The 13,529-nt window shown below is 32.1% G+C and overlaps 1 protein-coding gene across 1 annotated transcript in view; it reads left to right on the top strand.

The window, feature by feature from the left end:
* LOC134725939 (uncharacterized) overlaps positions 1 to 13,529 on the top strand; it is a 40,664-nt gene that overhangs the window by 15,129 nt on the left and 12,006 nt on the right. The window contains exons 4-12 of the mRNA XM_063590282.1: positions 819 to 1,019; positions 2,750 to 2,950; positions 3,580 to 3,762; positions 5,886 to 6,077; positions 6,454 to 6,582; positions 6,971 to 7,108; positions 9,179 to 9,322; positions 9,976 to 10,110; positions 13,348 to 13,485. Of these exons, the coding sequence (XP_063446352.1) occupies positions 819 to 1,019; positions 2,750 to 2,950; positions 3,580 to 3,762; positions 5,886 to 6,077; positions 6,454 to 6,582; positions 6,971 to 7,108; positions 9,179 to 9,322; positions 9,976 to 10,110; positions 13,348 to 13,485 (1,461 nt within the window). The remainder of the gene's footprint in view (positions 1 to 818; positions 1,020 to 2,749; positions 2,951 to 3,579; positions 3,763 to 5,885; positions 6,078 to 6,453; positions 6,583 to 6,970; positions 7,109 to 9,178; positions 9,323 to 9,975; positions 10,111 to 13,347; positions 13,486 to 13,529) is intronic.

Below are 13,529 nucleotides of genomic sequence, written 5' to 3'. Positions count from 1 at the left end.
TTCAATTTAGTCAATTCATTGATTGAAAGTATTCAATGCATTCAATTTATTCATTAAAAGTATTCAAATTACTCAGTTTAGTCGTCAGTAAACCAACAGTAACCATTTTGCACACCTATTCCATGGGAAAGTAACAGTTAACCAATTATATCTTAGGAATTAGAATTTAATAATCTTTCTATTGTTTAGTAACGACATTGCATTGTTTCAAGTCTTAAGCAAATTGACTCCCTTATTTTAAAGGAAAATTGGATATAACCATGAAAAAATGATAGTAATTAATATTTAACTGGAAGCAGACCAGTATCACAATTATGCATGCAAAATGTATGCACACTGTTTTAACGTGGTTTTTATTATGTACTTATTATATTCATAATATCATACTTGTTTACCATAAGCATACATTAAGCTAACCGATCGAGGATACTATATAACAAAGTTGAAAAAAGTAGTTACCACGACCATTAGGTAAACCTTAGTAAACAGATATCTTTTCGAATTAGATGACATATAATTATGTTAAATTTTGGATGCAAATGAACTATATATTTTTAACTGAACGTCATACGAGGTCAATCTAAACTGCCTCTCATATTGCAAATTGCAAAATCAGATTTTTAAATTTTTAGCATGATGCAGATGAACTCTCTTAAATGATTTTCAATATGGTAAGACTGAGTTGGTACTTAGATCTTTATCATCAATCAAAACATTTGAGTCAGTTGATTATTTTATTCATAACTGATAGCATTTACCGATTGAAGTCAACTTTATTTCATGTTATGGTTTTTATATAATTACATTATCTTTTTCAGAAACTGGCACAATGAAAGATTTTCGTCTATACGTTTCGAATACCACCATACATGGTCCAGATGAAACTCTATGCTACACAAATTTAGGACAAGGAAGCAATCCGGTAACAACACAGGATATTAGCTGTAATCTACTTGCGAGAAAGCTTTATTTTTTCAACAGAAACAAGGTTGTTGAATTATGTTATGTAGAAATACACGGTAAGAAAAACTAGTTTTAAAAAGGATGCATTGCTGTATATTCACGTCTACATTGTAAAGCTTTCGAATAAGACAAGAGTGTATTGATTAAAACTGATTTTTTAATAACACCAATGAATCCAATTGAAATTTAGGAAGTTAAGCGAGATATTTGTTTTTGACATTAAATAAAGCACCAAGGACGGATCTTTTCAAATCAAAAACCCTCATTCTGTGTTATAAGTAACTTTCCAATTTAATATATTTTTAAGGAGTAAGAAACTCAGAGAGATGGCTTCAAAACCATAAATTTATATCGTTTAACGAGTTTCTCCATTTTCCCAAACATTCTCCTTTTTGTTACCCACAAAGATGTAACTAAAGTGATAACACAAAGTTCAAAAATAATAATAAAAAGATAATTTAATTAAGACTTTTTTAAGGTTAAATCGACCAACAGTGACACGTTACGTCTACGACATAGGTAGTTCTGGTTTGTTTTGTAATTATAAATGGGGTTTTTCAGCACAATTGTGAAACACACAACTAAGAGGTTAAGCTAACTATACATGTAACACCAAGTTTATTTAAACATTTTCTGCATAAGAAAATGCATGAACCGAGTCAGGAATATGACAGTTATTATTATTTGTTTAAAAGAGGGACGAAAGATACCAAAGGGACGATCAAACTCATAAATCTAAAACAAACTGACAACGCCATGGCTAAAAATTAAAAAGACAAACAGAAAAACAATAGTACACATGACACAACATAGAAAACTAAAGAATTAACAACACGAACCCCTCAAAAACTAGGGGTGATCGCAGGTGATCCGGAAGGGTAAGCAGATCCTGCTCCACATGCGGCACCCGTCGTGTTCCTTATGTGATTAAAAATCCGGTAAATAGTCTAATTCGGTGGGTGAAATTCATGAAAGGGAGGGGGATTGTAGTTACGACGTAAGGAACATATCCGATATCATTTGTGAAACGGTTATTCCATAACGGTCGTGAACCAACTCGTGATGACGTCCGTAAAATTTACGAAGGGATGATTTCAACTTCACCATTTGGAACTCTTGGTTTAATAGCTTCCTTGTGAGCAGTAACCCTTTATCAAGAAAATCATGATAGGAGATGCAAACACGGGAATATCGTATCAATTGGGAGATTATGTGTTTGAGCTTTTAATTTTGTCGTTTACTTAATGACTTTCCGTTTTTGAATTTCACTCGAAGTTCGGTATTTTTGTTATTTCACTTTTAAAATAACAACCAATGAAACCAAAGTAAACATGTGTTTATAAACTCTACTCACTTGTTTAGTTACCAGTAGTAGGTGTCGTCTAATGTGCTGATCTGAACAAAAATATGTTAGTTTGTTGTATTTGGGAAAAAATTTAATTACTTCCGCATTAACGTCTCCTGCACATCAGAAAGCAATGCCACTACACAAATTATAAACTTTCTTTTAGTTTATAGACAAGACTACCATGTGTGATAACTGTTCGTAGTTTTACTCATAATTATCAACTTAGTTTATATAGGTCCAATCATATAAGTCTCGCTATTTTTTATTCATGTGTCTCGAATATTGTCATTTGGATATACATTTTTCAGCTTATAAGTATAATTGATTCGTTATCATCTACTTTTATATTTACTTGTGTGGTAAGTAACAATTTGATAACGACATTGTGTTCAAAAGTCATATATTAGTATCGTCTGTTAATAGTAAATTACATTGTAGGATGCTTCATGGGTACATGGGGACCAAACTGTACAGAACAATGTCCACCAAATTGTATACACAACCAATGTGATATTGGAAACGGTTACTGTGTCTGGGGATGTGACTCAAATAATTGTTTAGATAACAAATGTGATTTTCAAACCGGTGTTTGCATGAATGGATGCGTAGCTAGACGAGGCGGACAGTACTGTAGCAAATGTATGTTGTTGTTTTCTTTCTATATCCGATTAAGGTACCATTTAATGGTTCATTCAAACAAATATTACTAAATATAAGAAGATGTGGTACGAATGCCAATAGAACAATGTCAATTCAAGTCACAATATGTAAAAAAATTTACCGTGACAGGTCAAAGTACGGCCTTTGAATAAAGGCAACAGTAGTATACCGCTGTTCGAAATTCATAAATCGATTGAGAAAAAAAGAAATCCGGGTTACCAACTAAAACTGAGGGAAATACATCAAATATAAGAGGAGAACTACGACACAATCAAAAACACAACTTTAACACGAAGCATTGACTCACACCGAACAGTTATGTAACTAAATAGTGAGCTCTGATTTGTATTTTTTATATATATAACTTATCAAACTTATACGAGATTTTAATTTAACTCATTCTAATCTTAAAAACTAGAACGTTAAATTCACCTAATTATTGCTATGCTATTGTTTTTGTTTTGTTTGTGTACTCTATATTTTGTTTTTGTTTTCCTTTTTGATTTGACTCTTTTATGAAAACATTTGTTAGTTGGTGGTTTCGCTTAAATGAAGCAAACACTTTTGATTAACGTAACCTAAAATACAACAAACTGTTTATATCACAGATAATCTAGCTTCTGGTGGGACAGCTATACAAAATCCTCTTAATTCTAATAACCCGGCAAGTTTGTCTATTGATGGAAACCGGACAAATGGTATCTGTTCCAGAACAACTGGACAAAGTTCGTACCTTCAAGTTGACACTGGATCAATGAGTGTTTTAACTACAATATATATAACCTTTGGTGGTAAGAACTTATTTTAGAATTAGTTGAATATCCATAAAAAAACACTAAACAGGCTATTATTAATCGGACTACAACATTGTTATTTGTATTGTAAAGTTGCTTTTCTAAATTATTCGATTGACTAAAATAGGTATAATCTTAGGAAATACTTTCGTGCATCAGTTTATCTGTTCCTTATTTCGATTTTTTTCTAAATCTTGGTCCAATTTAACATGTTTATGCTGTTGACGCACATGACGTAACTTGTTCGGAGTTCATACAATTCCTTTGATATATTTATTTTCAGCTTTAAGGCTTACACTTAATTACTTATATTCTGTATTAGTTCCCTTAAACGATTTTTGACTATTGAACAACTGTATACAACTGTTGTTTTGGTTTTAAAGCATCCAAATGATTCATGTACATTTTGGCAAGTGTGAATCGGAAATGGTTCATTGTGAAATGTTACGAAAATATTAGGTTTGTGTATATATACAATATGAATGATCATTTCAAACAGAACAACGCTTAGTCAAGTATGTAAATTTGACATAATTGCAGGGAAAACCGATACATCAAAAAATAATGTAGTCTTTATTTCTCTCTTGTTTTATCTAATCTAATTTTGATGTCTCTTGATTACATTTCTATTTTTTAAATAAAAAATATATACACCTATTCGGGGCTCTATGCCATTATTTTGAAGAATAAACACAGATACTACTCAATTCCTATGAATTATGCTTCAAGGCATAATATATTGACCTATGTATAGACATTGTTTTGAACAGCAGTATACTACTGTTGCCTTTATTTACTAAAGTTTAAAATGCAAACTACAGATTGTTAAAAAATTTCATTTATTTTACACTATCAGATTACCAGATCTAGATATTCTCATTTTGTAAATGACAAAAGTCACGTCATTTAATTTCGAGGGTGACATACCATATTTTTGGACCTGAATGTTTGGCAGACCAAGGGGAGAAAACGATTATTCTTAATTATTTTTATAACATTGTTAACAATGAATCTGTTTATCAATGCAACCGAACAGTGATTACAAACTTTTATATCAAGATTAAAGGAATATTTCACTTTATAATTGAACCGCTGAAAAACATTAAAAATGCGCGTAATGTAATCTTAATTTATTTAAATGGTCTTTCCGAACATGCAATTACAAATACATTTGCCGCAACCCATATACAATCTTCCTCGGTTATCAAGAAGATAATATGCAATATATTTTAAAATGTAAATTTTCACCTTTACATCATTTATCAAAATCTATAAAGTCTGAAATTTCTCTTTCACAAGGAAAACTATTGAAATATCGGTCAGAATAAATTGACACGTTTGCAGTCCTCTTTGTTTATTGTTGACCGGTGATGGTCCTTTGTGTTCCTGCTCGAGTTTCAGATTTATATTAAATTCACGATTGTTGGATTGTGTTATGCATAATGAAGTGCAACTTATTGATGTAAATGATGAAATGATTTCACTTTTTAAGGCATAGGACAAAGCATTTACTTCATGTGACACATAAAAAGATCAGAACTGACACCACTGTGACAAAACACGAAACTCGACAAAACGAAAAACAGTCTTTATCTTCCTATATCTATTTAAAACACAATATAGTAAATTAAAGATTTGGCAAATCCGAAACCCAACACAAACTGGGGATGATCCAAGGTGATCCAAAAAGGTTCAATGAGCCTACTCCTTATGTGACAACCTCCGTTTTACTCCATTAAATGACGTTCTAAACATTATCGACATTGCACTTGTTGTGATAAAGATAGGAGTTTCAAAACACCACTTGTGTTATATATATGTACGACGTACATGGTAGGTGAATAAACAATTTGAATCAAAAGCATTTCTGTATATTTACATTGTAGAGTACATATTGCGGTATCTCTACGTGAAATTGTTTGGTTCTCACAATTGCTCATATTAACTCAAATCTCACTTGTATTGCGCACGAACGTTTTTATGTTAGAAGTGAACATAATGACAACAATTTAGAACGACATTAAGATATATGTTAAGAAGACATGAGAGTTGTCTCATTGGCACTCACACCACATCTTCCTATATCTACTAATATCTAGTAAATGTTTTTTCACTTACAGATACACTACCAGTAACACCAGGTGCCAACGTGGTGTATTGTTCCAATACAAGTAATTATTTGGTTGATGGTAGTGTGTTATATCAGGGTGAACGTCCGACTACAAATATTGAACTCTACACCGTTTGTAGATATATTACTTATGCACCACCTGCAACAAGTGGAGTTGATGTGTGTGAAATTGAAATTGGCGGTAAATGTACAGTTTGTTTTATTTTTTAATCAATATGGTAATGCATAGCTCAGTAATTTAGATTGTACACAAACAAAATTTTGTCATTTGAGACTTGGTGATAATGCAGACTTCTATTTCGATATTCTAGAAAACGTTGATTTTAAAATGGCACTCACCACCTTATAACATATAACACACAAGAACAGCTAAGACCTGAGTACAATCACACAACACTAAAATATGAACAAACGCAGATCACGCTTAAAAAGGCGAACATATATCTCTAAATCCTTCATAATGTCTCACCAGATAAAAGTTAATATAGAAAAATACCTATATGATCTGTAAAATGTAATATTGAAAACATATTTTTAATTCTTCGTGTGGTCTACAGGGTGTCCTCTTGGAAAATATGGAGTCAACTGTGAAAATTCTGGCCACTGCAAAGGAGCATATGACTTAGTTACAGGCAATTGCACATCTGGTTGTTTGGATGGATGGGTTGGGTATAGCTGTGACATTGGTAAATATTTACTCATCATGGTAAATTCATGTGTTGTAATTTTGTAATAAATATTTCGCGTTTTACAACATCATGTTTCTTTTCTACTCGTTTGTATGGATTTTGTATGGATTATATTTTAGTAAGATATAGTATAAAAGAAAAGATGAACTTTAACCTATATTTTTGTCAGAAACGTAATCGTAATAAAATCAATAAGAAGAAGATGCTACATTTATGAATTTCTAGAATACCAAAATATTTCGTATCAATTAATAAAAATGTCGTGTAAGTCCTTCATTGTACTGCTCAGAACACGAAATTCAAAGTGTTCGTTAAAAATGATATAACATAATTTTTGTATTTCTTTACTCTGAAACATGTCTGAATCAATTGTTTTTTTCTACAGCTTGTACTGATGGAAACTTCGGAAGTGAATGTAGTAGACCTTGTTCTGCAAACTGCTTAAATCCACCGTGTAATCATGTATCTGGTGAATGTCCTGGAGGTTGTAATAAAGGATGGAAAGGATACAACTGTACAAAAAGTTTGTGTTTAAAGCTTCTGATTTGCAGTGGCTGTCGTTTGTTGATGTGGTTCATAAGTGATTTTCGTTTCCCTTTTATTTATATAGATAAGACCGTTAGGTTTTTGTTTGAATATTGTTTTACACTTCTCATTGTGTGACCCTTTAAAGCTTGTTGTTCGGTGAGAGTGCGGGTTCCGTGTTAACAACGGTACTTTGACCTTATAATGGTTAACGTTTTAAACATATAAATTTTTAGAGAATGTTGTCTGATTGACACTCATACTACATCTTCTTATATATTGTTATTTATAACACTTGCGCTTTTTTTAAGTAAAAACTAACATCTTAAAAACACTAAAACATGTGAATTTAACTGTGTTGTTATGCTGAATGTGTTAGATTGAAGGATTTTTCTGATTTTTTTTTAATACAAACCTCAAAGTTTAATACTTAAATTTGTTTTTGACCTTTGTGTATATTTTTCAACAAATACAGATAATAGTAGTAAATGTTTGTAGCAGTATCTATGTAACACTCCCAAACGTGTCCTTCCCCCCAAACGTGTCCGATTCCTAAACATGTCCGAAATGTACAATATTCCCCAAACGTGTCTGATTTCAATACCCCCAAACGTGTCCGATAATTGTTATTCGCCAAAACGTGTCCAATATTTAACGCTAGAACGTCTCACGTCTTTTAGCATTAATACATGAATCCCCTAAATAAAATCGCTGATTATATCGTTGACAGCTATTCTATGATGGGAATACAGGTGACAAAGTTTTCATTTATTAGCTTTTTTTAGTTAATTAAATGTAGGTTTTTAATGAATATCATAATTCCATGTTCAATCTGTAATTGTTAATAATTTTTGACTTAGACAGGATTGTTCAGTTGCAAGTATTTCATCCTCATTTAAAGCGAACCTACAAATAATTATACAGTTGAAGTAATCAGTCACATTGTGTATTTCAAAAACTCATCAAATCATAAAATGGTTATCCAGGTTTTTTTCATAATTTATAGGTTTCCAGCATCACTTAAGACACACGATCAAAAGACATAACGTCCAGTGCCAAATAGTTCATGCATTGGTTTTATAGATTCTTTTTATTAATATGAATGTTATGTGATCAACGCCGGTTATTAGTGATTACCGTTATTGCAAATTTAATTTGAACTGTATACATTCGTTTTCTAGACTGTTGATAGCGTATTGTCCAGTTGCAAGTACTCTATGCATATTTAGAGCGAAATGGTTTTACATTTGCTGTATAAATTTACTTTAGACTGTTGATGGCATATTTCCAGTTGCAAATATTTCATGCATATTTAGAGAGAACATACATGTTTTGATGATTTTACTGCTCTCTTCTGTTTAAGTTAACTTTAGACTGTTGATTGCGTATTGTCCAGTTGCCAGTATGTCATGCATATTTAGAGAGAACATAGGTTACAAGTTTTTAATTATTTACATTTGTACTGTATGAATTTACTTTAGACTATTGATTGTCCAGTTGCCGGTGTTTCACGATATTTAGGAAGAACATACAGATTTTAATGTGCAGACAAAAGGACACGTTGACCAGTTAACTGTACAGTTCAACTAAATATTTTTGCTTACAATTTACATACGTCATAGCCGAAATGACGCCCCCACTTTTAACCAGTTTTGTCGGCCGGTTTTAAAAAGAACTTACGTACCTTATCCGTAATTTTAATGAAATGGTAAAATTAGTATACGTTAATAGAATAGCAATAACCAAATAATGCTTGATATGGACACATTTTTGGGATCGGACACGTTTGGGGGTTAGTTGAGAAAGGGACAGATTTGGTTTTGTAGACAATCACACGCTTTTGCGATGTTTTAAGTAGACATGTTTTGCAGTTCAGCGACATCAATGTGGACACGTTTGGGGGGGGGGGGGAAATACACATTTCTAAGTGTTACATCTATATTATCAGTAATACCTTTATAAATGTTAGTACATGTGTTACACAGGCAACATTTTTATATCTGATTTATTCTGAGTGGAGAAAGTCATTATATTTGAACTTGTAGATTTCTTATGTTTTAAAATGTAGAATGTGACGATGGATATTTTGGTACGAACTGTTCGCAAACTTGTCTCGGATGCATATCAAACAAATGTGATAAAAGTGACGGAATGTGCAATAATTCGAGTGGATGTAAACCTGGATATGTAAAAGGACAATATTGCAATGAAGGTATGCACTTACTGTATAGATAAATTACTTTATATCACATTTGATAGAGAAAAAAATATTGTTAAGCTTAAGACAATTCATTTAATAGGCAATGTTGAATGTTTGAGACTACATACAGTTATCACCAATTTAAAAAAAAAGTCCATTCTTATGTTATGAATAGAGGCAAATGACTTTGTCCTATTCTAAAATTTGATTAAAGATTTTTACCCAGGATCTGGTTGACTCTGAAATTGAATCCGTCAGTAAGTTATATAATTACGACGAAATATCCTAAAAAAACCGATGGCATACCACAAAATGCAATTCAACTACAAAAAGACAACACCACGATTAAGCTTTAATCAAATACAAATTGTTACACGCAATTCAAAAAAAGATAGTGAATAACACAAACCAATATAATGAAACATACTCAAATGAAATCTCTGATCATTAAATGGATAAGTCCAAGCATGATATTCAAAAATCATTGGTTATAAGTACATATTGTATTACTGTATGTTTTTTGTGCTGTTTTGGGGGAAGGGATATATTTATAAGGGGGAAGGGTGTATGTACAAGAAGGGGGTTTATGAAAGGAAAAACTAATTTTGGGCCAACACATTATATTTTATCTGTCCGTATAACATGTACTTCTGATATTTCTGTAGAATGCGAGGATGGGAAATTTGGCATAAACTGTGCAAAGACATGTTACTGTCGTACAAAACCTTGCAACAAGTTCAATGGTATTTGTTCTAATGGAGCATGTGCAAGAGGATGGCAGGGTGAATCATGTGATAATGGTAAGATGTAGTTCCTTTTTATCTCACCTGGTCGTCGTCGTCCGTCGTTAGCTTTTACAATAAATTTTCTCCTCTGAAACTACTGGGCCAAATTTAATCAAACTTGGCCACAATCATCTTTAGGGTTTCTAGTTTAAAAAATGTGCGTGACCCGGCCATCCAACCAAGGTGGCCGTAACGGCTAAAAAAAAACATTGGGGTAAAATGCAGTTTTTCGCTTATAACTAAAAAAACAAAGCATTTAGAGCAATCTGACATGTGGTAAAATTGTTTATCAGGTCAAGATCTGTCTGCCCTGAAATTTTCAGATGAATCAGACAACATGTTTTTGAGTTGCTGCCCCTGAATTGGTAATTTTAAGGAATTTTTGCTGTTTTTGGTTATTATCTTGAATATTATTATAGATAGATATAAACTGTACACAGCAATAATGTTCAGCAAAGTAAGATTTACAAATAAGTCACACGATCGAAATGATCAGTTGACCCTTTTAGGAGTTATTGCCCTTTATAGTAAATGTTTAACCATTTTCCGTAAATCTTGGTTATCTTTAACAAAAATCTTCTCCTCTGAAACAACTTGGCGAAATTAATCAAAACTTGGCCACAATCATCTTTAGGGTATCTAGTTTTACAAATGTGTGGCGTCATCCGGCAAACCAATCAAGATGGCCGCTACAGCTAAAAATAGAACATAGGGGCAAGATGCAGTTTTTCGCTTATAACTAAAAAAAACAAAGCATTAAGAACAAATCTGACAGGCGTAAAATTGTTTAACAGGTCAAGATCTATATGCCCCTGAATTTTTCAGATGAATCGGACAACCCTTTGTTGGGTTGCTGCCCCTGAATTGGTAATTTTAAGGAAATTGTGCTGTTTTTGGTTATTATCTTGAATATTATTATAGATAGAGATAAACTGCACACAGCAATAATGTTCAGCAAAATAAGATTTACAAATAAGTCAACTTGACCAAAATGGTCAGTTGACTCCTTTAGGAGTTATTGCCCTTTATAGTAATTTTTTTCACCATTTTCTGTAAATCTTGGTTATCTTTTACAAAAATCTTCTTCTCTGAAACTACCCGGCCAAATCAATCCAATAGTTATCAAAAGTACCAGGATTATAATTTTATACGCCAGACGCGCGTTTCGTCTACATAAGACTCATCAGTGACGCTCAGATCGAAATAATTAAAAAGCCAAATAAATACAAAGTTGAAGAGCATTGAGGATCCAAAATTCCAAAAAGTTGTGCCAAATATGGCTAAGGTAATCTACTCTTGGGGTAAGAAAATCCTTAGTTTTTCGAAAAATGCAAAGTTTTGTAAACAGAAAATTTATAAAAATGACCATATAATTGATATTCATGTCAACACCGAAGTGCTGACTACTGGGCTGGTGATACCCTTGGCCACAATTATCTTTGGGGTATCTAGTTTAAAAATTGCGTGGCGTGACCCGGCCAACCAACCATGATGGCCGCTATAGCTAACAATAGAACATAGGGGTGAAATGCAGTTTTTGGCTTATAACTCAAAAAACAAAGTAGTTAGAGCAAATCATACAGGCGTAAAATTGTTTATCAGGTCAAGATCTATCTGCCTTGAAATTTTCCGATGGATCGGACAACTCGTTGTTAGGTTGCTGCCCCTGAATCGGTAATTTTAAGGAAATTTTGCCGTTTTTGTTATTATTTTGAATATTATAATAGAGATAAACTGTAAACAGCAATAATGTACAGCAAAGCAAAACCTTAAAATAAGTCAACTTGACCAAAATGGTCAATTGACTCCCTAAGGAGTTATTGTCCCTTTATAGTCATTTTTTTACAATTTTCATAAAATTTGTAAATATTTTACTAACATTTTCCACTGAAACTACTGGGCCAAGTTCATTATAGATAGAGATAATTGTAAGCAGCAAGATTATTCAGTAAAGCAAGATGTACAAACACATCCACCATCACCAAAACACAATTTTGTCATGAATCCATCTGACTCCTTTGTTTAATATTCACATATACCAAGGTGAGCAACACAGGCTCTTTGAAGTCTAGTTTGTACATCTTATCCATTAATCATGTTAATTGTTTAATTATTGCAGGAAATTTCAATCAAAACTGACATGCACCGAAACTTTTACGCTTTAAACACATATGTTGAGGCATGCTTGTGTGTCGACATTTTTTAAATTATGATATTTCTCATTTATTATCAGGTGTATCTGTTAATACAGTATGTATATTTTTATGTCAAATTGTTAGACAGACCAATATATTAGATGTAGTTAAGTTTATGTTACTGCTGCATGTATGTCTTTTTAGCTGTAACAAACAAAACTAAGTCAATGTGCTCTGCATCTCGTAACCGTCGTATTGATTTTATGAAAATACATTGATAAGTTTTATCAGGTTCCAGAGCATCCGAAAAGTGTTAAGAAGTGTTTATATATATATATATATATATATTTGCATCTAAATTCAAAAAGCACAATCCCGATAGTTTTATAATGAAGTGCATTGTGATACATAAATGATTATTACAGCTGAGATCCCTGTGGTATGTAATGCTTCTTTAATGTTTTTGTTTTTAATTTTCAAAGGCCGTTACTTTGAAATAAAATTTATCAAAACGTATTAAATATTAAACGAAATGAGACATACTATTTTAAGGAGCTTTCATTTGCAATATATGCACATATGATAATGAATATCAAAATCTGTCGGAAAGTAACTAAATTCCGTGTAAACGACCAAAGGGTGGAAATCAGTTTGCGGAAAGTTGGATAAAAAATCGAACATAATTTTCTAAGCACTACATGAATTTTCAAATTTGTCTAAAAAATTCAATATGCTAATCAAGTTATGTTTATGTTGTAACTAATGGGTTGAAATATATTTTTTTAATAATGATGCCAACCTCTCATTTAAAGGTAAAGACCATGTTTAAATATTTGAAACAAAGATAAATTGTGCACATATTTTTGAAAAGTGCAAATTTAACTTAGACTAATAGGGGAACATCAACGGTGGTATTACACCTTAATACAGATGTCTTAACCCTTTTTTTAAGCTAAAGAATAAATGCGCCGTATAGCATTGCAAATACAAGGGTGAAGGTCATTGCCGTTTATATAGACTTTCAATTAACACAATAAAGTATTGCAACACATATATTTGAAACTTTGGCCCATTGCTGAATGTATGGACATATTATTGATCATAAAATCTCTTTCAGGATGTGACAATGGTTTTTATGGTTTTAATTGCAATATGAAGTGTACAACATGTAACAAGACATCATGTGAAATATTTGAAGGGAATTGTTCATATGGATGCATTGAACGATACGAAGGAGTCAAATGCGATGTGTTAGGTATATTAATCTAAACATATATGATTATTGATGATATTAAACGC

Source organism: Mytilus trossulus, chromosome 1 (assembly GCF_036588685.1).
Source record: "Mytilus trossulus isolate FHL-02 chromosome 1, PNRI_Mtr1.1.1.hap1, whole genome shotgun sequence".
In the NCBI taxonomy this organism is placed as follows: domain Eukaryota; kingdom Metazoa; phylum Mollusca; class Bivalvia; order Mytilida; family Mytilidae; genus Mytilus; species Mytilus trossulus.
This window is presented reverse-complemented; position numbering and strand designations above follow the sequence as displayed.